General features: G+C 40.9%; 2 protein-coding genes and 1 non-coding gene across 7 annotated transcripts; 1 reads left to right on the forward strand and 2 right to left on the reverse strand.

Annotated features, from left to right (window-relative positions):
- Window positions 1-173: 173 nt before the first annotated feature.
- LOC122993234 (dynein, cytoplasmic 1, intermediate chain 2a-like) lies at window positions 174-8,111 on the forward strand. 4 transcript variants are annotated; one of them, XM_044367214.1, is made up of 17 exons: window positions 174-304; window positions 1,904-2,012; window positions 2,100-2,232; window positions 2,665-2,800; window positions 3,266-3,328; window positions 3,541-3,668; window positions 3,759-3,848; window positions 4,238-4,400; window positions 4,485-4,584; window positions 4,722-4,847; window positions 4,976-5,122; window positions 5,302-5,415; window positions 5,513-5,646; window positions 5,808-5,952; window positions 6,043-6,183; window positions 6,380-6,505; window positions 6,667-8,111. In XM_044367214.1, the coding sequence occupies exons 2-17, from the start codon at window positions 1,905-1,907 to the stop codon at window positions 6,766-6,768; spliced, it is 1,956 nt and encodes a 651-aa protein (XP_044223149.1). In that variant the 5' UTR covers window positions 174-304; window position 1,904; the 3' UTR covers window positions 6,769-8,111. The 4 variants fall into 4 exon arrangements, with proteins under 4 accessions (XP_044223149.1, XP_044223150.1, XP_044223151.1 ...); XM_044367215.1 differs by having other exon boundaries at window positions 2,716-2,800; XM_044367216.1 differs by lacking the exon at window positions 3,266-3,328.
- LOC122993233 (calcium-binding mitochondrial carrier protein Aralar1-like) lies at window positions 8,057-18,138 on the reverse strand. 2 transcript variants are annotated; one of them, XM_044367212.1, is made up of 18 exons: window positions 18,068-18,138; window positions 17,247-17,300; window positions 15,675-15,820; window positions 15,031-15,146; window positions 14,297-14,436; window positions 13,998-14,144; window positions 13,020-13,158; window positions 12,826-12,919; window positions 12,657-12,741; window positions 12,394-12,475; window positions 12,107-12,265; window positions 11,319-11,371; window positions 11,118-11,198; window positions 10,484-10,624; window positions 10,099-10,237; window positions 9,738-9,896; window positions 9,562-9,652; window positions 8,057-9,096 (listed from the first exon to the last, which is right to left on the reverse strand). In XM_044367212.1, exons 1-18 carry the CDS (start codon window positions 18,077-18,079, stop codon window positions 8,883-8,885), a joined length of 2,052 nt encoding a protein of 683 aa, XP_044223147.1. In that variant the 5' UTR covers window positions 18,080-18,138; the 3' UTR covers window positions 8,057-8,882. The 2 variants fall into 2 exon arrangements, with proteins under 2 accessions (XP_044223147.1, XP_044223148.1); XM_044367213.1 differs by lacking the exon at window positions 18,068-18,138 and adding an exon at window positions 17,690-18,050.
- trnan-auu lies at window positions 16,654-16,726 on the reverse strand. The gene has a single exon. It is a non-coding gene; the product is annotated as a tRNA-Asn (tRNA).
- Window positions 18,139-23,329: the final 5,191 nt, after the last annotated feature.

A 23,329-nucleotide genomic window follows, 5' to 3' on the forward strand; every position in this document is an offset into this window, starting at 1 on the left:
GCTAGAATGTTTGCACAGTATTGGACTATACAACAAAATATAAATAATTGTCAAAAGGAACATCAATAACAAATAGTGGAGGGCAGCAAAACGCCATTTTGGCATCTAGTCTGCTTAATCCAAAGAAGAAGAAGAAGAAGAAGAGGAAGAAGAAAAGCCGGCGAAGAAGAGCGCGGCGGAGTCTGTCCTGCCTCCAGCTTCCAGCATCATCAGTCTTCACCACCATCACTTCTCTTCAGACTTGACGCAAACGAAACTGGGCAGTACTGTTACCGATCTATTTGAATTTAACATCCGTCGTCAGGTATTTAATCATACCCTCATGACTGTGTTACTTTTAAAACATGTTTGGAGGCTGTAAAGCAGCCAACAGCTCGGCCGTTGGTTCGCGATGCTACCGTTAGTCGCTGCGGTAACGGTAGGCCCAGCGGCTGCCATGGAGATTAGCATGCTAACCTAGCTGCTTGTGCTGACAGTGTTTCCGTTAATTAGATTAAAACATGTTATGGACCCGGCGGAAAACCTTCGTGGGATAAAGCGTACTCCAAATAATCGAGATGGAGTACATTTTCATATTGTGGGGATGTTGACACGATAGCTATTTCAATTTTTATCTGCGGTTGTTATGACAGTGGGTGGAGTGATGTTGTCCAAGTGTTATTGTCGACCGCCACGACAGACGTTCAGCGGGCTACTGTCAGGACCGTAACACATCCATGTTTAGGACATGAATATGACCAGTTAATAGCTGTTGTATGTAAATGCTGACACGACTACGACATTATTTATGGCTACTCCGTAACTCTGACTTCTAATATAAGAGGCAGGTTAATAAAGTATGAGTACTTATTTTCTGTATACATTTAGATTTGAAGGAAACCAGATCAGAGTCATAAGTGCGAAGCCTATATATTAAGTCTGGATATTTGTGGAATAACACACCATCTCAGTCATTGGTTAGCCTTGAAACTATGGAGAAAGCAGATAAAGAGAACATTGTTGTCAATAGCTGTGTGGTGTTCACATGTTTCCAGTGTGACAGGCCCAGGGCTACCGTGCCTCACTGCAATGCTGCACCCAACATCAGAGGTCTGGATATAGTATGTCTAGCTTGCATACTGAAAAAAGCAGATTTTTTCCACTCAAGTACCCAGCCTGTTGAAGTCTTAAGCAACTTGGCCTTGAAGAAAGCAAGCTAAAAATAAGGAAGAAGAAAACTTCCTTCTTACATGCTTAAAAATGACTGGGGGGAAAAAAATGGAAAAAGCCTTAATGGAAATTAAGGTGTTTCTACATGTTACAGATAAAAGTGCAACAAGTAGACTATAACTGCAACTAAGAATTAATCTGTTGATTGCTTTCTGGATCAGTGGTTTTGTTCATAATAGTTTAAAAAAGAAAAAAATGCCCATTGTAATTTCCAAGAGGCAGAGCCTAAGGTGGCATCTTCCTTGTTTTATACAATTAGCAGTCCAAAACCCAAAGATATTAAGTTTATTATCATATATGACAAAGAAAAGCAGCAAAACTGCACACAAATTGACTTGCAGTGTAGTTTTAAAGCATTTGCAATGAGATGACCTTGGCCTAAAAGGGTCTCCATACTCAAGACTGATTTATACATTAGTGTTGGTTGTACATTGACCACAATGTTCACATGAACTCACAGTTGAATTAGGGCAATATAATAAACATAATAATAATCATCATCATCATCAATAGTTTACTGTCTCTCTGCCCAATAATCCTAGTATTTACACTCAGAGCATCTTTTGAATAAAACAGATGAATGAACTGAAATTAATAACAAGGAACATTTACTGAGCAGGTTAGTTTTCAGTTTCAGAGGTCAGTTTTTTTATGTCTCTTCACTGTCCTGTAACAAATTCTCTTCTTCCTGCAGTATGTCTGACAAGAGCGAGCTGAAGGCTGAGCTGGAGAGGAAGAAACAACGGATTGCTCAGATTCGAGAGGAGAAGAAGCGAAAAGAAGAAGAGAAGAAAAAGAAGGATGTAAGTGGCAGGAACAATAATTTCATTTTGTCACTAAAGAACCTGCCAGGCTACTGCTTTGTCTTTAGCTTGTCTTGCACTCTGTAGGGAGACTCAAAGCGCGGAGTGGAGGCTGGAGGTGGGTCTGCTGGTGGCCATGAAGACTCTGACCTGGAGAGAAAGAGGAGGGAGGCGGAGGCGCTGCTGCAGAGTGTCGGCATCACCCCAGACATACCCCACGGTATACATGCACGGCCAGCATGCTTCCGTTTTTATCTTCCACCCCCACTTGTCTCCCATCACTTCTGATTATTTGCTTGATTGGTTTGCAGTGTTTATAAAAGTGTCTTCTAACTTTGTGGTCTTGCTTAGTTTCACAGTCGCTGTCTTTTTTTCCCCCTTCGCACAGTATCTGAACATTTGACCTGACCATTGTGTGCATGACACCTAAACCTGCCTGTCATTTATGTTCATTCTCTCTTCTCTCCCCCTTTGTCTGTCCTTTTTGTCGTTTTATCCTCCTTACTGCATGCAAACTCATACTCATGCACTCACTCACTCACACACTTCTTCCATACTTCCCTCACTCTCTCACTCTCTCACTCACTCACTCCCTCCCTCACTCACTCACCCACCCATCGACTCTTGCACTTACAAACACACGCACTCACAGCTCAACCCCTCAGGGTAGTAACAGAAGATACGTGTCTGTTTCACTACCTAGTCCCCGCCCCCATGTCTCCCTCCAACAAATCAGTGGGCAGCGATGCAGGAAGCCAAGATTCTGGGGACGGAAACGCGGGACCCAGGTCTGTGTGTGTGTGTGTGTGTGTGTGTGTGTGTGTGTGTGTGTGTGTGAGACAGAGTGAGAGGACGTGTTGGTTTAGGTAATTTTTATGTGATGTACAGTTGAACCTGCATGCTGAGTGTGTGTGTATGTGTGTGTGTGTGTGTGTGTGTGTGTGTGTGTGTGTGTGTGCGCGTGCGTGTGTGTATTAACATGTAAATATACTTGATCAATTCTGACCTGTCTCCTCTTTGCCTTTTCACCGGCACGCTGATGTCTTCTCAATTAACATGCACTCCGTTCTTCTTCTCTCCCATGTCTTCTCCATCTTTGACTCTCTTGTACGGCTTTTGCCTGTCTTTTTCTGTGTTTGGTTTCATCCGCCTGTTTTCCATCCCTGTTCTTTTTTCCTCCACACTCTCTTTCTTTCTGTCCTCTCTCTCTCTCTCTCTGTTGCTAACACCATCTGGTGGTTTGGCTGTGTAAGGACATTGCATTGGGATCCTGACCCCTCTACTCTGCAACTCCACTCCGACTCTGAGCTGATGGGGTACTGCTCCTCCTCTCTCCTTTAGCTTGCCGTCCAGCTTTAATTAGTTTTTGTGGTTTCATCTTAAAACTTGTCTAAACATGTCTGAGTGTTAATGATATGTGTGTACATCATTATTTATGTCTCTACATCTCAAATTTGCATTCAGTTCTGCTTCATACTGCAAACCTGTGCGTGTGCTTATTTCCATGATGGCATGTGTGTATGTGTAGGCGTGGAGCTGTGAGGTTGGGAATGTCCAAAGTGACCCAGGTGGAGTTTGTCCCAAAGGAAATGGTGTCCTACTCCAAAGAAACCCAGACACCCACTGAGGCACTGGCACAAACTGATCAAAAAGCAGGTAAACATACTTCCTCTTACTTTTTACCAACATGGCATCAAATTTGAGTCAAAACAAAATAAAATCTGTGTGTGTGTGTGTGTATTACAGAAGAGGAAGAGGATGAGGAGATAACTGCTCCCCCACCAGCAGAGGACAACCAGGAGGAGAAAGAGGAACAGGGTGAACAGCAGGAGGAGGGTAAGGACAGAAGTTTCTAACATGTAATTATAATATTATATTATTTTATTACTTATTATTAACTGTGAGCTGGCTATCAATTTGAAATTATGTGCATTATACCAATGTTTGCTGCAGGCAGTCAACTTAAGGTCAATCTGTGTCTCTTCAATGCTGATTGATGGAAAAAAAATAGTTATTATTAAAAAGTAGTTCATTTCTATCTAAGAATTCAGTATTACAATATCACAGCAAACTGGAAAACCATCAAGTCATTTGTTACAAGTCTTAACAAACCTTTAAGCAACACACTCAAACTATTGTTATGCTAAGAAACTGTTGGCAAAAAAAACCTTCTTTTAGTATTCTTCCTCTAGTGATATTTAATTTATTTAATTGTCCATGTGTAGACACTCCAAAAGAGCTGACTGAAGAAGAGAAGCTGCAGGTCTTGCACTCTGAGGAGTTCTTGTCGTTTTTCGAGCGAGGCAGCAGAATCGTGGAGAGAGCTCTGGCTGAGCAGGTGGACGTCTGCTTCGACTACAGTGGGAGAGACCTCGAGGATAAGGAGGGGTGAGGCACATAAAAAAAAAAAGAGAGTTATTGCTGTAAATAGAATAGGCAGAATTGATTCTCCTTTTTTTCGGCCCCTTCCAGTGACATACAGGCAGGCGCTAAGCTGGTTCTAAACAGACAGTTTGCAGAGGAACGTTGGACTAAAAACAGAGTGGTCACATGTCTCGACTGGTCCCCTCAGGTATGTTGTGTTTCTTATTGAGTAGCTTTATATTCAGTAACTGACTGATGAACTTTGAATACCTCGTTGACTCATGCATGACTCTTGAATGATGCTTGTCCTCTGCATGTATAATAACAGCTGTTATGTTCTCTCAGTATCCAGAGCTGCTGGTGGCCTCATATAACAACAATGAGGATGCTCCCCATGAGCCTGATGGAGTGGCACTGGTCTGGAACATGAAGTATAAGAAGGGCACACCTGAGTACATCTTTCACTGCCAGGTAAGAGTTGTAATTCCACTTCAAGAAACTGAATTAAAGACATCGTTCAAATAAATCCTTTAGCTTTATAAGACTAAATATGAAGGCAGAAGCAGATGTATTTAAATCGTATTATTTTCTTCCTCCAGTCAGAGGTGATGTCCGCTGGATTTGCAAAGTTTCACCCCAACCTGGTGGTGGGTGGGACGTACTCCGGACAGATTGTCCTATGGGACAACAGGAGCAACAAGCGCACCCCTGTCCAGAGGACTCCCTTGTCTGCAGCTGCACACACAGTAATGCACTGGAGCTCATACACACACATACACACAAACTACTTCATTTAAGTTGTTCCAAAGTGATCAATACAACTGTGGGGTTTTTTTTCTTTGCTTTTGTCTGCTACTTCTGGCTAATGTTTCTTTTTAAGCATGTGTAGTTTGAGTGACTCTTAACTGTGCTCTGTTGTGTTCAGCACCCAGTCTACTGTGTGAACGTGGTAGGGACCCAGAACGCTAACAACCTGATCAGCATCTCCACTGATGGTAAAATGTGCTCCTGGAGCCTCGACATGCTCTCCCAGCCGCAGGTACATTGACTAACAAACACGCCGTCATTACTATCAGCTGTTTGTCCGAGAGTCTGAGTCTAATCAGTGTACTGCTGCGTGTGGTTTTTACCTGCAGGACAGTCTGGAGCTGGTGTTCAAACAGAGCAAGGCGGTGGCCGTCACCTCCATGGCCTTTCCTCTGGGTGATGTGAACAACTTTGTAGTAGGGAGCGAGGACGGCTCTGTCTACACTGCCTGCCGCCATGGCAGGTGAGTGCTCTGTGACCTTTGTCCTCATGAGTAACAGATGTCTTCCTGATGACAGATTTTGTCTACATTAAGACTGTTTTTGGGGGGGCAATCAAGGAGTGAGTTTTGGTGGAAAGAAGGTATTTAGTACACATCATCACAGTTATATTTGTGTGTTACAGTAAGGCGGGCATCACTGAGGTGTTTGAGGGCCACCATGGTCCGGTGACAGGCCTGAGCTGTCACAGTGCTGGAGGACCTGTTGACTTCTCTCATCTCTTTATCTCCTCCTCTTTTGATTGGACCGTCAAACTCTGGAGCACAAAGGTGAGACGCTTACAGTCACACAAACAAACTATTAGATTATTTATTATTCGTCCTAAACAACTCTCTCCTTCTCCCTGTGCCTGTGTACAGAGTACTCGTCCATTGTACTCGTTTGAGGATAGTTGTGACTACGTCTATGATGCGATGTGGTCTCCAACACACCCTGCCCTGTTTGCTTGTGTGGATCTAGCTGGACGCCTGGACCTGTGGAACCTCAACACTGATACTGAAGTATGCACACACATGAAAATCTCTGAAACTCTGAACCTATAAATACGGAGTAAATCATGACAGTAGTATGAGCTGAATATGATTTTCCGAGCCATGAGCTGTTTGGAAACGTGGTTTTCTTTCATTTGGATCACAGGACTCTGAGCAACCATGAATTTGCTTGTTTGTAAGCTGATGTGTGGTTGTTTTTTTTTAGGTTCCCACTGCCAGTGTGTATGTGGACGGGGCTCCAGCACTGAACCGTGTGAGATGGTCTCACTCTGGTAAAGAAATCGCCACTGGAGACTCAGAGGGACAGGTGCAGGTCTACGATGTAGGGGAGGTGAGTCGTCATCCCTTCTTACCGTGATTCTTTGGTTATTTCTATATTATTATGTTATTTACTAAAAGAAAAATTAAACAGCCAGTGAGTCTTTCTCATCTCTCCTGCTTGTTTGACATGTTGTTGTGCTTTGTCTGATTTGCTGTCCATCTTTCTTGCAGCAAATCTGCGTGCCCAAGGCTGATGAATGGACGCGCTTCGTCAGGACTCTGGCTGAGATCAATGAGAACCGAGACGAGGCTGAAGAACTCGCCAACGCTTGATGTTACAAACCCCACACTTACAACGTCTCATAAATTCCTCTCAAGTACACTACACACCTATAGCACACTACACAACACTGCCGGAGGAGCTGAGCTCTCCTCTCTTTGGCTCACAGCTTCCCTTTTCCACCTAATAGAACATGAATTGGCCTGAGGAGATGTGCAGAGCTAGAATAGATAGAATAGACAGTTTTAGACAGGTTTGGAGATATTTTTTAAATGTGTCTTTAGAGTTTTAGAGTGCATTTGTAGGACAATGAATGTGATGTGTAGCAGTACTAGTTCAGACAGCACAACTGAGAGAAACATACTGGGAGGTGATTTTCAGCATAGAAGTGTCTGTCAAGTCGAAATTCTAGCTCTTTGATAACATCCTCAGGGCTTCATAAACTGCTCTTCTCCTAAGGCCTCAACCGACTCAGCCCTTTTTTTAAATATGCAATTCTTTGTACTCACACCTTTTTATTACCATTTGAGTGTTTTTACATGTTTTAATATTTTCCGGACACGCTTGTGCACATGGCTGACAAAGTGTTTGAGCAGTGTGGAGAAACAAAATGCGAGCATATCACTATCAGACCCTCTTCATCCTCAGCAGCACTCAACAACTAGAACAGCTTATGTGCTTGCACATTCACTCTGGCCTGTGCAGAAGTGTGTCACTCTTACATTTTAACCACTACAATATTTAATATTTATTCTGGTGGTTGCACTTATTTAAATATTTTGTGTATTGTTTAAAAAATGCTGCTTTGTACTGAAAACCTGAGGAGTACAGTCCTAAAATTAGCACTACAAGCTTTTTACTCGGCAAAACCTGATTTCTTGCCTTGAATTTATTGACACTAGTACAATTTAGAAGTTTTTTCTGTACCAAAGGTTATTGTTTCATACTCTGTACCTGTGTTGTGAGTAGTAGAAAACAGTTTCCTTACTTCTCCTGAGAGGATCTAAATGAACTTTCAATATTATGGTGTAAAGCAGAGGTTGGAAGTTAATTTTTACAACAGAAAATTGATTGATTTTTTTTTTTCTTTTCCATTTAACTTTTCATTCCATCCACACAGATGCAGCATTCCAACCTCACCAGGCTTAAGATTCTGCTTCAAACTCTTTCTCTCTAACATGTTTAAGCTAAAAATGCACTGTAGCAACCATATTAGATATATCATGACAAAGATCAGTATTCTGCATAGACTAATTGTACTGTATTCTGACTAATTGTTACTGTTCTTGATACACATGACGGTTGCACTTTCCCATTGGAATAAAACTCAAGTCATATTGGTAAAATTAAAACCATATGGATGATTTATTTCAATAAAATACAATGACTGAATTGAGATACATTTAATTTATTAATACCTAATTCTCTGCTCATGATTCGTCTTTCATCAAGAAAACACTTAATTGAAAAGTTCTGTACATCAGTAAGAGTGATTCTCAGAGACCAGGACCAAAGGCCCCACATTACCATAACATTACAGTTACTGTATAATGATGCTGACTGAATGTTACGGACATTTGTCTAGTAACATTTTCTTAACTGCTTCTTATTAGTGTGCTGTCACAGTGCAGTTATACAATATGTACAGTAGTCTCCTGTATGAGGACCAATCAAGAGTGAAGCCCCACACACCATGCTGACCACAATATTTTCTACGCCTGCTATCCAATAAGAGAAGTCCTACTCACACTGAGTATCAGACAGAAAACAGAATAAAAATCAAACCAGCTACTCATGAGAGACAGAGAAGGAGTGCCCCAGGCTCCGTTTTATACAATTGTTGGAGAGGAGAACATAAAGGATGGAGAGGCCAGGAGCGTACAGCCACTGAAGATACAACACAGTCAGTGCTCTGGTCCCGTTGCTGTCTGCGCCTTTACATCCACAGCTGCAGCCAGCTCTCCGCCTCCGCGACTGGCCGGGGACCGCTGCAGCACACCTTCACCCTGGAGAGAGTAACGGGCTGGTGTTGTTTGTTCCTACGTTAATGGCCCCTATTTGTGGAGTGTGTTTTAACCATGTGTGTGTTTGTTTGTGTATCTATCTAAGTGTCTGGCTCCTGGTGCAGGAGGAGAGGGATGGCAAAATGATATGAATATTCAGACCTCTATGGGGCCTGAGCGGGTGTGACGGTGGCTGGCTCTGGGTGATGTATGGAAACCACACCAGAGGATTTGAATTTGGGAAGGTGGAGGCCAAACTTGTTCTCCACTCCAGCGAAGGTAGCTGCAGCCAGACGGTAGCCTCCGACGTGGTCTGCGTTAATGGGGGGAAGCTCCGAGATGCGAGACTTGGGTGTGGGCTCAGATCCTGTTGGACGACTGCAGAGAGAGGACAGGAGTGACCATTAAACAAACATAAAGTAAAAGTACTGGCTTTTTTTTTTTTTTAGCAATGTTAGCTGTAGGGATGGCAGAGACTGGTTGGTCAGTCCAAACTGAAATATCTCAACAACTTTTCGATGGACTGCCATTAAATTTGGTACAGATATCTAGTGTCCAAAGGATGAATCCTAATGACTTTTAATCTTTCAATTTGTCTGCCTATGAGCAGGATTTGTGATGTCACAAATAGTGGGGAGCCAATTCTGGTCTTTTTTTGTGGTATAACAATGTTAGACACAAATTATTATCAAGTAGAGTATTTTATATGCATCTTAAAACATGTCTGGATGGGACCTTTTAACGATTATTCAATTATCAAAATAGTTGCTGATTTATTTTTTTGTTGATCAACTAATCCTTGCAGCTCTACATCTTTTTTTAACAAAAAGAAAATGAACTTACTGTCCTCCGAAGTCGACATAGAACCACCTCTGCAAGAGCTCATAAGTCACCAGAGTCACACCAAACTGAGGAGAAGACCGGCACATACGAGCTGGAGAGAAGAGAGACAATCAAATGTGGATTAAATGCAAATATAATCAGACACAAGTTGTGTACATTCAGTAGTGCACACGTACCTCCGGCTCCCTTCCACAAAGCCCTGAACCCCTCCTCTCTCATAATCTTCCTGAAGCAATCGATGACTCCCGTGTAAGTGGTCTGTCCTGCCCTTGCGGCTACTTGCAGACGTGTCTTGATGACATCAGCAGGTGTCACAAGGGAGGCCGCAGGGATACCTGGAAAACAGAGTTTAAAGAAATTCAGACTCAGTTACTTCCTGTGAACAATGGTATGTCAAGCTTGTAGGGAAGGAGATAAAAAGTTATGAATATTTAAAATAGCTATGATCCCACATGGACAGCACGCACAGCTAGTTTGTAGCTATTCCGCATGACCACTGACGGTAGCTGCTGTTCCGGGTCATAAATCTGAGGTTACCTGCAATTGCTCCAGCAGTGAGAAGCTGCAGAGGCCCCACCCTGCCTTGCTCGTCAGCTAGTTGGGCCTTGGTGTGAGCGTACACGGGGAAATAGATGGCTGAGAAGGGGATGTCTCTCAGGAAACATGCTTTAGCACCCTAAACAGACACACAAAGAACAGACAGATGTATGAGACTGTGCTTGGGAGTAGACTATGAAAGAGTGAGGCCAAGACATAGTGTGTATAAAAGCCACGGACAAAATGAGCGTCAATAAATTAAATACGGATCTTTTTCACACTGTGTGGAAAAAAAAAAAAAGCTTTTTGCATAGCACCTAACTACTGATGTAACTTTCATGGGCCAATCTGCAAGGAGACTGTGTTACATTCAAAGACACATTACCTTGTAGAGTCCAAAGAAACCCAGATCACGGACCACACTGAGCGCACTGACTCGAGGTCCAGTGGTGATCTCGCCTGCCACCTGCAGGCGAATCTTTACAATCTCCAGAGGGTTGGTAAAGATCACCTGAGAGCCTCCGGCCTGGATAAACGGGCAGAATAAGAACTTGTTTACACATTTATATGAATCATCACTGCTCCTGCATTTCACATCTACGTAGCTGAGGGATGGGAGACAAGTCGTGCTCATTAAAATTATCAGAAAGTATTAATAGGAAATATTAAATCCTGATCAATCATTTACTTTGCCATTTCCTCGGACGGCCAATGTGCTGGGCCAATGTGTGTATGGATGAACAATGCTATCGAAAACAAAAACAGAAAAAAAAAACATATTGCATTGGACATTGACATTTTAGCTCTGGATGCAATTTAGCACTGCAGTAGCCTAGTAATGTAAGTTTGTAATTACAACAAATGATAGTGCATGCATGGACTACTTCATTATCTCAGAGGGCACACACTTATCTGCATTTCTTTCTTATCTGGCATTTGAAAGGTTATGAGCCACTTCATTTATGCATTCACACAGAGATGGAGGGGGAACACAGAAGGTATCGGGCCCTGGTACTTACACAGCCACCAGCCAGAATCTCAGCATATAAAGGAATAGTGTCGTCTTTGTCAGTGAACTTGTCTCTTATGAGGTCATTGACCTGTGGGACACAGAGGCAGGCGGGCATGAGATTACAGACAATTTGATCCATCATATCAGTGTGTAAATTATGTTATCATGTGTAACGTGGAGTAATGTGTGTGGAGGAGGAGGAACTCACTGTGAGTTTGATAGCCTTCTCAGGTGCCACACCTATAAGCTGAGGAACCAAACCTGCAAGGCATTATGGGGCATTGAGTGACAGGAGAACCACATTTCATTTGTAATAGTGGGCAAAGAGGAGCAACGAGGGAGAAATCAAAAGGAAATAAGAAGATGGAGTAAAAATTAGGCCAAAAATATGAAGATGAAGATCAATGTGTTTTTCATACAAAAGATCAGAGCTGCAAATAATCAATTAGTTGATTGACAGAAAATTAATCCTCAACTAATTTGATAATCGAGTAATTGTTTAAGTAAATGTCTAATCAAAAGTGCCAAATATTTGATGGTTCCAGGTTCTCAAATGTAAGGATTTGCTGTATTTCCGGGTCTTCCATTATATTAAACTGAACATTTTTGGGTTTTCGGACAGTTGGTCAGACAAAACAAACAATCTGAAAACACCACCTGGGACTTTTGGAAATTGTGAACGTCATTTTTCACCATTTTGAGATGTTTTATAGACCAAACGATTAATTGATTAATCAGTAATAAAAAATAATCGTCAGTTGCAGCCCTACAAAGGATATTAAAGATGAAGAGCTTGAGAGAACAAAGTCCTGAACAAACATACATACTGATAACAATAGTATCTGTAAATATAATTCTGCTATTATTAAACAAAGAAGGATGTTACATCACTTTAAGAACAAGTAGACATTTTAATTCAGAAGTCAAAAAAAGGGTTTCATTTTAAAATACAAATCTCTGACGCCCTTTTCATTAGAGGAAAAGAACATGTCCTACCTCTGTAGAACCCGAAGACGCCCTCGTAGCGAAGCACCTTCTTAGCACAGTCAAAGCTGTTCTTGTACATTAGCTCTCCGACAAAGGATCCTGTGGACCTCTGGTTCTGCATACGAGTCTTCACCAAGTCAATGGGGTAGACCGCCGTCGCTCCCGTGGCTATGCAAACATGTGCAAAGTCAGACTAAATACTTTACATTCCAACGGATATAGTAGATGCTCTTGTGTGTCTAGCAAGACCGTTATCCATCTCTAGCCACAGTGTAACAGAGAAGCCCTTAACTCACCTCCAGCGATGGAGCCCAAGGTGAACCTGTAGGCGGACTCTGCAATTTGGAGCCACACAGGCCTGGAAACGTCCCCATGGGCCTGAAGGGGAATCACAAATTAGACCACGGTGCATTTACATAATGAAAATTATTAAAGAGGATGAATATTCAGTTAGAATATTCAGTTCTGACTTAGAAGATATTTTTGAGATTGACAGCTTACTGCTGATCTGATTTTGTCAGCAATGTTACTTATTTGTGAACAAATGCAAACTTCTTACCTGTTTCTGAGTTTCAACCAGGTGGTAGGGCAGACATCCTTCCTCTAATGGAGCTATTCTCTCGATGTCAGCGAGGTTCAGACGCCTAATACACATTATAAACATGCTTGTTATATGCGTAAATTGTGATATATATTATATATTATTAAGTAGCAGAGTGGGTGTTTACCCAGAGGGGGAGTGCAGGCCAGATAACTGGTACAGGATGTCAATTTCCATGGGAGTGATCTGACCAAACTTGTTGGCAGCATGAACAAACTCTTCTGCAGAGAGAGATAAGAGAGACGGTGAATAAAAACCATTCAACTCATGTGAACAGCATAGCTGAAAGGCAACATGACAGTAACGTAACAATCTGTGCACCTTTGGTCACGAGTGTGTCCTTCCGTGTGCCAGCCAGTGTGCTGTAGATCTTGCGGATCAACTCCATGTTGTTGAGGAGAGAGTTGAAGGCATTGAAGTAGGAGAAGCTGACCATGTGGGAGGTGCTGCCACCTGCAGCCTGGTAAGAGGAAAGGAAGTGCATGTCAGGTAACTGTCTGTCTCTAAATAAGCTTTTGTTTTTTTATATTAAACTCTTTATGAGAACGCCAAGATGTACAGTTACAAATATTACTCAATACTGCCATATGTAAATGTAACCTTGTTTTATTTCTTTCCTTTGGCCCTTGTGTTAAGGAGTAACTTTCCTCCTTTAACATATTGTCATATTGTATTGCCATTTTTTATTATAGCCTGGGCTTGTGCCTTAATTATTTAGCTCTACTTGAAAATTACACTAAACAAACAGTATGTTTCAAAAAATGTAATGTACACGAAAAAAACAGACCTATTCATTCCTACAAAGCAAATATTAGCAATTTTTTCCGCTTTATGTGATTTAAATCAGGACAGGACTTGACCACCATATTTAGCCCCGTCAAGAAATGTCAGAGATTATAGTGGGAACGTATAGAAACACCTATCATAAGAAAACACTGAGGAGCCCGAGCAGAGCTTAAAAGATTATGCAAATAAGTAATGCACCAGGTTGAAAGTGAGCGATATTGTCATTTAAGGCTAATAACCTCAGATGCGACACGGATGAGGATTCATAAAAGAGTGGATTATACTTCTAATTGTCAGTGATCAAAACATAAGTATTGTTTTTCATATTTCAGGGGCAAAATAAAACTTTTCTTGAACGTGTTAGCGTTGGAATATTTACATATATTTGCTACTAAAAACCGAGTAAAACTCTCCTGTAAATCAGAACTGAATGTTATCTGTTGCCATAATGTAAAATTGTACAAGTGTCAGTAAGCTCTCCGTGCACGCACACGCACACACACGCGCACTCACTGAGACAAGGTTCTCCTCCACAAAAGGTGTAAGCATGTGGTGCCTGATGGTGGCCATAATGTCACTGAAGTCCATGGCGGAGATGACACCATTCTTCCCTTTGTCCTTCTGAGCAAACGCCTGCCGTGCGTGCTCCAACTGCAGCTCCTAAAATAACATGACACCACAAGGCCGAGTGTAAATATAGTCAATGTAAAACTTTGAGTGCGTGTCTCTATCTCAGAAGGAGGTGGAGAGAAAGAGTGAAAGCGAGAGACTATAAAAAAAAAACTGATGTGTAATCAGTGTAATCAGCATACCTGCAGGAACTGGGTGAACTCGAGGTAGTTGATGCGTTTCTTGCGGTCATGCCCAAAGTGCAGACGGATGAACTCGCAGTCCCAGTTGAAGGGAATGTGGTGGTGCACTGTGGTCTGGCTGAAAATGTCCCGCACATTCTCTGCAACACAAATACACATTTAAAAAAAAACCAAAAACAACACATATAATTTTTGTAGGTATATGTATAAGTAGATGTGTGCATGTTTTATTTCTGTACAGTGTTATTTCATCTCTATGTGCATGTATGTCAAGTGAAGCCCAATCTCAAGGTGATTTTGTTTTGTAATGTTAACTGCCTGTTAACGACAATAAAGCTAAAAAAAACACACAAAAAAAACACAATAAGTGATCAATCTTCTTATTAAATAATAATTTGGTCAAATCATTCCAATGACATAACATAAAGCTTTGTGTGACATAAGAAAGTAAGTAGAAGTTGGAAGGAAAGAAGGAACAGTGTATGAGAGCGATTGTGTTAAGTCCATCCATGTGTAATTACTTAGTTTAAGGAGTAATCTGGTTACGTTAGGAAATTCTTTCTCCACAGTGCACTGCGGGAAAACATGTAAATTGGTCTGATGACGTGGCACACGAACCCTTCAGAAATGTAGTGCTGAAAATCTTTCACACAGTGTACAGCGTAATGTTCTTTTTGTATCAATTGAAATCATATGTTCAAATGCACGCATACAGGAAACGCAGTGGTTCATACCGAAGGAAATGGCTCCAGTTCCACTCTTGTCAAACAGCTGGAAGGCAACTATGAAGAGAGTGTCGGGTGCACACAACACTGACTCAAATGCAAGAAACTCCTGGAACGAGATCAGCCTGCCATTGTGGGTGTTTATGTGGTGTAAGAGAGGAAAAAAAAGAACAATTGTTAAACATTTCAAAGACTTCGGAGAGAAGCCAAGAGCAGGTCATAAAACATTGCTTAAGAGGACCAGTTTACCAAAAACACATATTTTCTCTATCCTTCATATTTTTACTTCTGTTCTTTTTAACCTCTGATATAAAAGCCATATGCAAACATTTAATATACAATGTCCTCTTGTGAACTGAAAGGAGTCAGTCAGTAAATGAGATTACATATGGTTGACTGAAACATTTTTCCTTTCTTTCATCTCTGGGAAAATTTGTCACTCAGTAAAGTTTCCTGAACAGACCAAATGTTCAGAGTTTGTGTGTGTATGTGTTTTGTGCATATATAACTACATACACAAACAGGATCAGTACTGAGAGTCATTAGGAGGTTTATCTTATCTGTAAGTGGTTATTTTGGCAAGTTCTGATCATACATAGCTCAATAACTTGTCAGTAAGAGATGATAAACAGTGTGTCTGTGTGTTTGTGTACCCGTCCTTTGTTGTGTCAGCCACAGCAGCGATAAGCTGTACAGTTTTAGGGTTGTGGTGGATCTGTGTGTGCAGTCCTAGATACTTCTGGACAAAGTCTCCTGGGGTCATGAACCGCTCTCCATCCTTGTCCACTGCACTGGCATACTGAGGGGAGAAACAGAAAATAACATATCAGGATGGATACTTTCACAGACGCCAACTTCTTTTCTCTTAACCAACCGTGACTAAAGAATTACTCCATATACACAAATAAACAAGCTAAAAAAAAATCAGGTGTTTTATAATCCAATTTATAGATCCAACAGTGCTTGTCAACAGCTTTGTTGATCCTCACAGTGCCCTACGTAACGACATGTTCGGTCAGCGTTCAGGGGTATGAGCGTGGAGCATGACAACAACTGAGCAGTACTACACTGGATACTGTAGCCGCTTTGTTACTAGTTGAACACAAGCTGTGAACATTATAGGTGCAGGATCTCTTTTACTGCTACTCTAACTTTATAAAGATAATACAGATTTATAAAGATTAATGGCAGCTCTATCATTGGCTCTAGTGATTCACGCAACACCTACGCAACTAAGGTCCTCGACTTTGCAGCTGTAGCATGACATGTCAGACTTACACCAGCCCACATTGAATCACACATGAGCATGCACACATGCACTCATGTTACGGCTTGAGCCTGTTAACTATTTGACCTACGTTTACCAGCACACTGACAACTGCTGATCCACACATCTATCTTTGGGTCACACACATTCACAGGTTAACCTCTTACTGTAGTCACCCATGACATCTCATGGTCATAAATAGATCAGTCTGCCTTTGTATCCTCTGTCATGCAATGGCTTTTACTCTGACTCCTTTATACATAACATGAGCACTGGCGTGACAGTGCACTCTGGACCATAAACATCAAGGACATGCAGGTCCTTAGTTGTGCTGTGCTTGATAGTGAAACAAAAACTGACAACTTCACCTGAACAGGGACTTGAACCCTGGACCCTCATATTAATAGTCTGACGCTCTACCGACTGAGCTATCCAGGCTCTGAAAGAGATCATCCTCTGCCTGCAAAACCGTCCGACACATTCCCTCAACATACAATAATGTCAGACCAGGACCGAGGACAACAGATATTAAGGAACACTTACTTATCTTGCAGTGCTGAACCAACATAAGCACACTACTCACTACTACAGCTGCTGCTTATTCAACAAGCAATTATGTTTAAGCTTCCACTTCTGTCAGAAAAAAACCAATGTTAGTCTACCAGATGAAGATGATCACTGACAAGCTATTATTTTACAGTTACTTTGCTTTAATGTAATAACAGCAGTCTCTGCTGAACCTTTAACTGTAGCCAATAATATCATTTAATCCCCATGACACAACTTTACAAGCTCATTGACCAAGTGAAAACAGCCCTGAGTCGCATGAGTTGTTTTCTTCATGCAGAGTTAAATCAATCTGATAGACTGATGGATTACTATATATATGCATACCCTGACGTTGAACAAAGGAGCATTTCAGACCGTTTTGTTAGGATGAAATCTGTGCAAACTTTACCTTCTGGAAGATTGCTTTCAGCTCAGTTGGGTCCCCACGTTTGGTAGATTGCACCTAAAAGGAAAAAAAACACACAATAACAGAAATTCATGACAATGTTTTGACAATGCAAATGTGTGTTTTTATTTGTAAAGAAAGCTGCTGATTAAAGCTAGTTTTTGCAGGGCGGTATACTGGGCACAACATAAAGCAAAACAAGCAAGCTGCTTTGGGTTGAAGTCTCCTTGAAACGACCACTGCTGTGAAGGAGAAACTCAACCCGCTGCGACAAACACAGACTAAAGCTGAGACTAACAACACCCCGACATTAACATCATGTTAAGCAAGTTAAACAGCGAGCTAAACAGTCGACCAGCCAAAAAGTCTAACCTCGACACCAGCTCAAACTACATCTGGCTAACCAGCTAGCAAGCACAAACTACTCAGATGAAAAGGACACACACCGTTGCAATGACACGTTAAGCTTTAAATCTGCGGGGAAAAATGCGAAAGGTCGAGAGCAAATTAACAAACAGTCGACTGCTGTGAAAAGACACGAGTTCAGTTAAGCGTTAGTGGTTTTATCAAGGCACTATTAGTCGTCCCGGCAGCTGGTTAGCATTATCTCGCTAACTTCCGAGGTTGCAGATGTCTCATCAAGGCCAGCGCAGACTGGCGCAGTGATGCTACGGGCTCACTGTCACCGCATCCGCCGACACCCTCCCCGCACAGCACCGCAAACACTAGCTCTGACAGTGGCCACACAAGAAAACGAGCAGAGGACATGCAAAAATGATAAAGTAAAGGTTTGAAAATCGCTACGGGAGCGATGCCGAAGTCACCTTGACCGCCATGCTGGTTTGACGTCACATACAGTGAGCGAGCAGGGCGCAGCTCACGCGCTCTCAGACGTGTATGAGTCAGGAAACAGCGCGGCATTTCAGATAATATACAAGTCAATACAAGTAGTCATCACCAATTCAATCTTTTTCTTTTAATTATAGTACTTCACAGTAACAATATTAAATGTTTTGTTGTGATGGGGGCAACTGGCACACACGTGCACGTGCGCGTCTCTCTCTCTCTCTCTCTCTCTCTCTCTCTCTCTCTCTCTCTCTCGCTCTCTCTCTCTCTCTCTCTCTCTCTCTCTCACACACACACACACACACAAATAACCAGTTGAGTCAACAGACACCACATAGATTTTCCAGTTTCCCTGCAATCATGTGAAAAGTTGAAGCTGACGTAATAATGTGCTTATCTTGCATGAGGAGGAAATTACTATTCCTAAACTTTAGTATGGATCCTATAAATTGTCTTCCCACCTCTTCTCCATCCATTACTGCTACTATTAGCACTACTACTAGCCTACAACTGCTACTACAAACACAAGGAAATACATAGAGGGCATGTTGACCTTCTCTCTACTACCATAACTACTACTAATGTTACTACTACTGCTGCTACTATCAGAATCAGAGTCATCTTTATTGGCCAAGTATGTTTACACATACAAGGAAGTTGACTCCAGTTTAGTGGCTCTCAGTGTACTTACACAGAATAACAACACAACAAGGAATGACTATACAGGTGACTACAGGTACTATTGGTACCACTGCACTGCCACTGGGCTAGTACTATTACTGCTGCTACCACTCCTGCTATTAGTACGACTACTGCTGCTGCTACTGACCCTGAACATGGACTGAATTAACAGGACATTTTATAGACAGACAACATAGATCACATTCTGCTAAAAGCCATATACTGTAAGCCCATTGTTGACTTTCAAAATGCTGATTTGAAAATGCTCCATTCAATGAATACTGACTATGTTTCAATATCCTAGCCTAAATGTTGCAAATGTCTATTTTTGTTCTCAGAAATGTTTTCACTTTTTGTTTAATAAGAGAGATAAGTTCTTGTAGCTTATCTCAGTGACCTTGGTGAGGTGTCAATATGAGATATCAACAGTGTTTGTTGTCACTGATAAGACGGTGACCTAGTATCTTCACTACCTGCACTACAGCACCAGCCATTGCTCGTATTATGCAACTTTGTTTAACAATCGAGGTAATGCCATCTGTTGCAAGAGGAAATGTCCTTTATAGAGGAATTCAAGGGTCTGACTGGTTTCAAAGAGAAGACTGGGGTGTTGAAGTTGGAGTCAGGAGCCACTGAGCTATAAGACTTAAAGCTGTCCCATTCATTTCTTCATACTGCACCTTTACAGAACAACCATCATGCTTTGTGTAATCACATTGGCAGCCTAAAAAAACATTTGTGTATAATTAATACCTGTGGAATATTTCATAACTATAGAAGCAAGAATTAAAGCATAATGTGGTTGCAACTTAAATAAATGACTTACAGGAACAAAAGGACACTGACAGTAAGTCTCCCCTTATCTGAAATTCAGCGTTTTGTTGTGTTATCAGGACCAATGTTACAGTCAATGTTAGTATATTAGATAATGATGAATTCCTAGAGACTTTACAGAATGGGTGTTACCATATTAATGAATCAGTAAGTGAAGATAAATATCTGTGAATTAATCATACTGACACTATCTTCATCAGTAGTTCCTGATTAACTCTGAACCAGACATGAAATGATAATGGTTCACATCTGAGTCTAAATGTAAACAACACAAAAAGTATGTTTTTCTCTAAAACTGTGGTACAACCTCCTAATGCTGATATTTTCATCAAAGGTGAAAGAATTGACATAGTCACTGATTTTAAATATCTTGATGTGACATTGGATCCAAATTTGAACTTTAAGAAACATGTCAAAAATCGGTTAGAACCATAAAGTACAACTTAGCAAATTTTAGACATATTAGAAGCTGTCTCTCTTTGGACACAGCCACGATATTTATGTATGCTATGATTCTCTCCCATATGTCTTATTGCATCACATGTTGGGGGCAGGCTGGAGAAACAGCCATAAGACCTTTTGAGCCCTTATATTAACAAACTCTAAAAACTCTTTAACAAAAGGCCAATGCATTTCCATCACTGGAGGGTACTGGAGAAATACAATTTACTGAGCTTTGACAATTTTAGATTATTCTCAAATTTGTGCCTAGTTTATAAAATTTTAAATGGTTTGGCTCCTCCTCCGCTATGTGACTTTGTGTACTATCGCTCAATAAATTCTATTAGATCTTCCAGAATATCCTCTACACAAGATTGTATTATACCATTTCGTCACACTGCATTTGGACAGTCAGCTTTCCATTTGAAAGCCACAACTCAGTGGAATGCCCTACCTGATGATATACCTGTAGTTCAATCAATACATTCAAGGCCAAATTAAAACATCAACTAAAGATGAATCAGCTGTGTGACAACTGAGTCTAGTTTACATTATTAATTTTTAATTGACATTGTGGGTGTGAGTGTGATGTGCTATTGTGTGTAGCTTTGTATTTTGTGGTTTATATGGTGTGTTCTGTGTGTTTTTTTGTTGGATTTTTTTGTTTTTTGTTTTGTTTTGTTTTGGGATTTTTTTTTTTTTTTTTTTTTGCTTTGTACTGTTTGTTGTTGTGTTGTTGTATGTTTTGACTGTGGGGGACTATGGATGCAAATTAGCTTTGAGCTAACTCCGGTGCAGTGCATCTTTAATGTTTAAAACTGCACACTGTCCCAATCAATAAATCAAATTAAAAAAATAATTATTGATGCTTAAAGATTAGTTACTCTTTTTGTGCACCTCAGAGTCACATATCATACTGACTAGTAATCCCTCATTTTCCAATTAGTTCCTTTTTAACAAAACGAGAGACTGCAGCATTCTCCAAAAAATCTTTTAATCATCCGATTCTGTAACATTAGTGATGCTGACATCTTAAAAATGAATGCGATAAACAGTATGTACGAGTGTAATTACACTTAAAGATTTGACCATGGAGCTGTGTGGAAAGGCAATAACACAGAAAAAACTGCTTTCACAAAGTGTATTACATATTTACATTTTTAAGAAATGGCTCAAGGTCCAGAAAAATAATAAACGGTCAAAAAATAGATCAGGACTGAAAAAAGGGGATCATTATTCAGTGAAAGGTTCATGTGTTGATGATTAGTACATCAGATTATGTTCACCAATCGGGGGTTTCCCTGGATTTTTTGAGACAAAGGTGGCAAAGTGGTGAACAAATTGTGCAGCGTACACAGTTGGTGCACACAGTCATGCATCTTTAGAGTGTTGTGCACTTAAGAGAAAAAAATGATTTGACATGAAAGTGTCCATGGGGATTTAAATTTTATACAAAGATGGAACAAAAAGATGAAAAATAAAGTTTGTGACAAATGACAGTGTTTATTTTGTAGGTCCAGAATGATGTTTATTTCCTGATTCAATACTATTTCGATACTTGGGTGCCAATTTGATTCAGAATCAATTCACGATTCAAAACTGATTTTTGATTGAATGAATAGGAAAGGCAACACTATTTTCAGTCTCTTGCTCCAGTATACTGTGTGCCACACAAGAGAAGAGATAGAAAAAAGGCTTTAGCAAACACTTCAGGTCCTGAAGTTGATAGCTGAATGGTCCAGCGCATTTCCTTTACTTTCACATTATTATTAATATATACAAATATCTTGGACAGACATTTGATTGTCCGCTCCCTCCCCATATTTACTTATTTTTTGTATGCTTTATTTATATCTACAGGAAATTTAGTGTCACGAATCTGCATGTATTTTACTTTGTGGGAGAAACCGGAGTACCCAGAGAAAACCCACATAGATACGGAGAGAACAAAAAGGGGGGAGCAAAAAGAGAGAAAGTTTTCTGTGTCATGGTGTGAGACTGAGAAATACAAAAAGTTGCTATGGTTCTGTCCACGTTTTGGCCTTTTCTTCATTCATCCAGACTGAGTCGTGGGACTCTAGCTTCAGTAAATCTTCTCTGAGATTGCTATGGTTCTGTCCACGTTTTGGCCTTTTCTTCATTCATCCAAGTTGCTATGGTTCTGTCCACGTTTTGGCCTTTTCTTCATTCATCCAAGTTGCTATGGTTCTGTCCACGTTTTGGCCTTTTCTTCATTCATCCAGACTGAGTCGTGGGACTCTAGCTTCAGTAAATCTTCTCTGAGATTGCTATGGTTCTGTCCACGTTTTGGCCTTTTCTTCATTCATCCAAGTTGCTATGGTTCTATCCACGTTTTGGCCTTTTCTTCATTCATCCAGACTGAGTCGTGGGACTCTAGCTTCAGTAAATCTTCTCTGAGATAGCTACATTTCATACATGTATATTATCCCATTTTCAAATACGTCAGCTGGTCTGCCTCCTGTTGTGAATGATATATTACAATCATCGGCCTTGATAGTAATATGATCGGAGAACAAATATGACCAAAGGTGTCCAGTGTATGAGTCATGTCCTCTGTGGCTAATAATAGAAGAAAGCTTGTATGTCTGTGTTCTGTTTTCATCCAGAGGGATTTCTATCAATTCAGATGGAGTCACAGGTTCTCTAAGCACATATCCTCTGGGGGTTACTCGAGGTAAATAAAGGACTAAAATGTCAGGGCGTGTCCATATTTGTTGTCTCTCTGTTGTGGAACCACATGCTGTACATTTATCTTGGCAGTCTTGGTTAGCACGTTTGAAAAGAGAGTAAATGGACTCGAATTTATGTGGTGGTGGCAAAAAATAAATGCTACCCTGGTTTGAGGTGGTAGATGTAGTGAAGTTACAATTTTCACACCTGATAACATCTGTTACCTGATAAGTGGTTTGAATCCCACATTGATCAAACCAGCACAATAAAGGATTTATTAAATCCAGAGAGTCATTATTGTGCAACATGGTCAACGACATTACTTCACTTGATAACTCTGTCAAAACCTCACAGATTTCTGCTGGACTGAAATGTCTTCCTGGGTTTTGGAGGGCTGTTAGAAAAAGCTCTGCAAATTTTGGTGTGATTGTTGATGATTGTGTAGATTCTGGGGTTTGGTGTGTTAATTTCTCCTGCACCACTTTCAGATTCAATGTAGCTTGTAGAGTTGCATTCATCCAGCAGTTATTATAATGGTTGGGAAACCTGCATATATACTTGCATGGATCACTGTACCAATCTTTTGGTCTGTG

Source organism: Thunnus albacares, chromosome 12, assembly GCF_914725855.1.
Source record: "Thunnus albacares chromosome 12, fThuAlb1.1, whole genome shotgun sequence".
NCBI lineage: Eukaryota > Metazoa > Chordata > Actinopteri > Scombriformes > Scombridae > Thunnus > Thunnus albacares.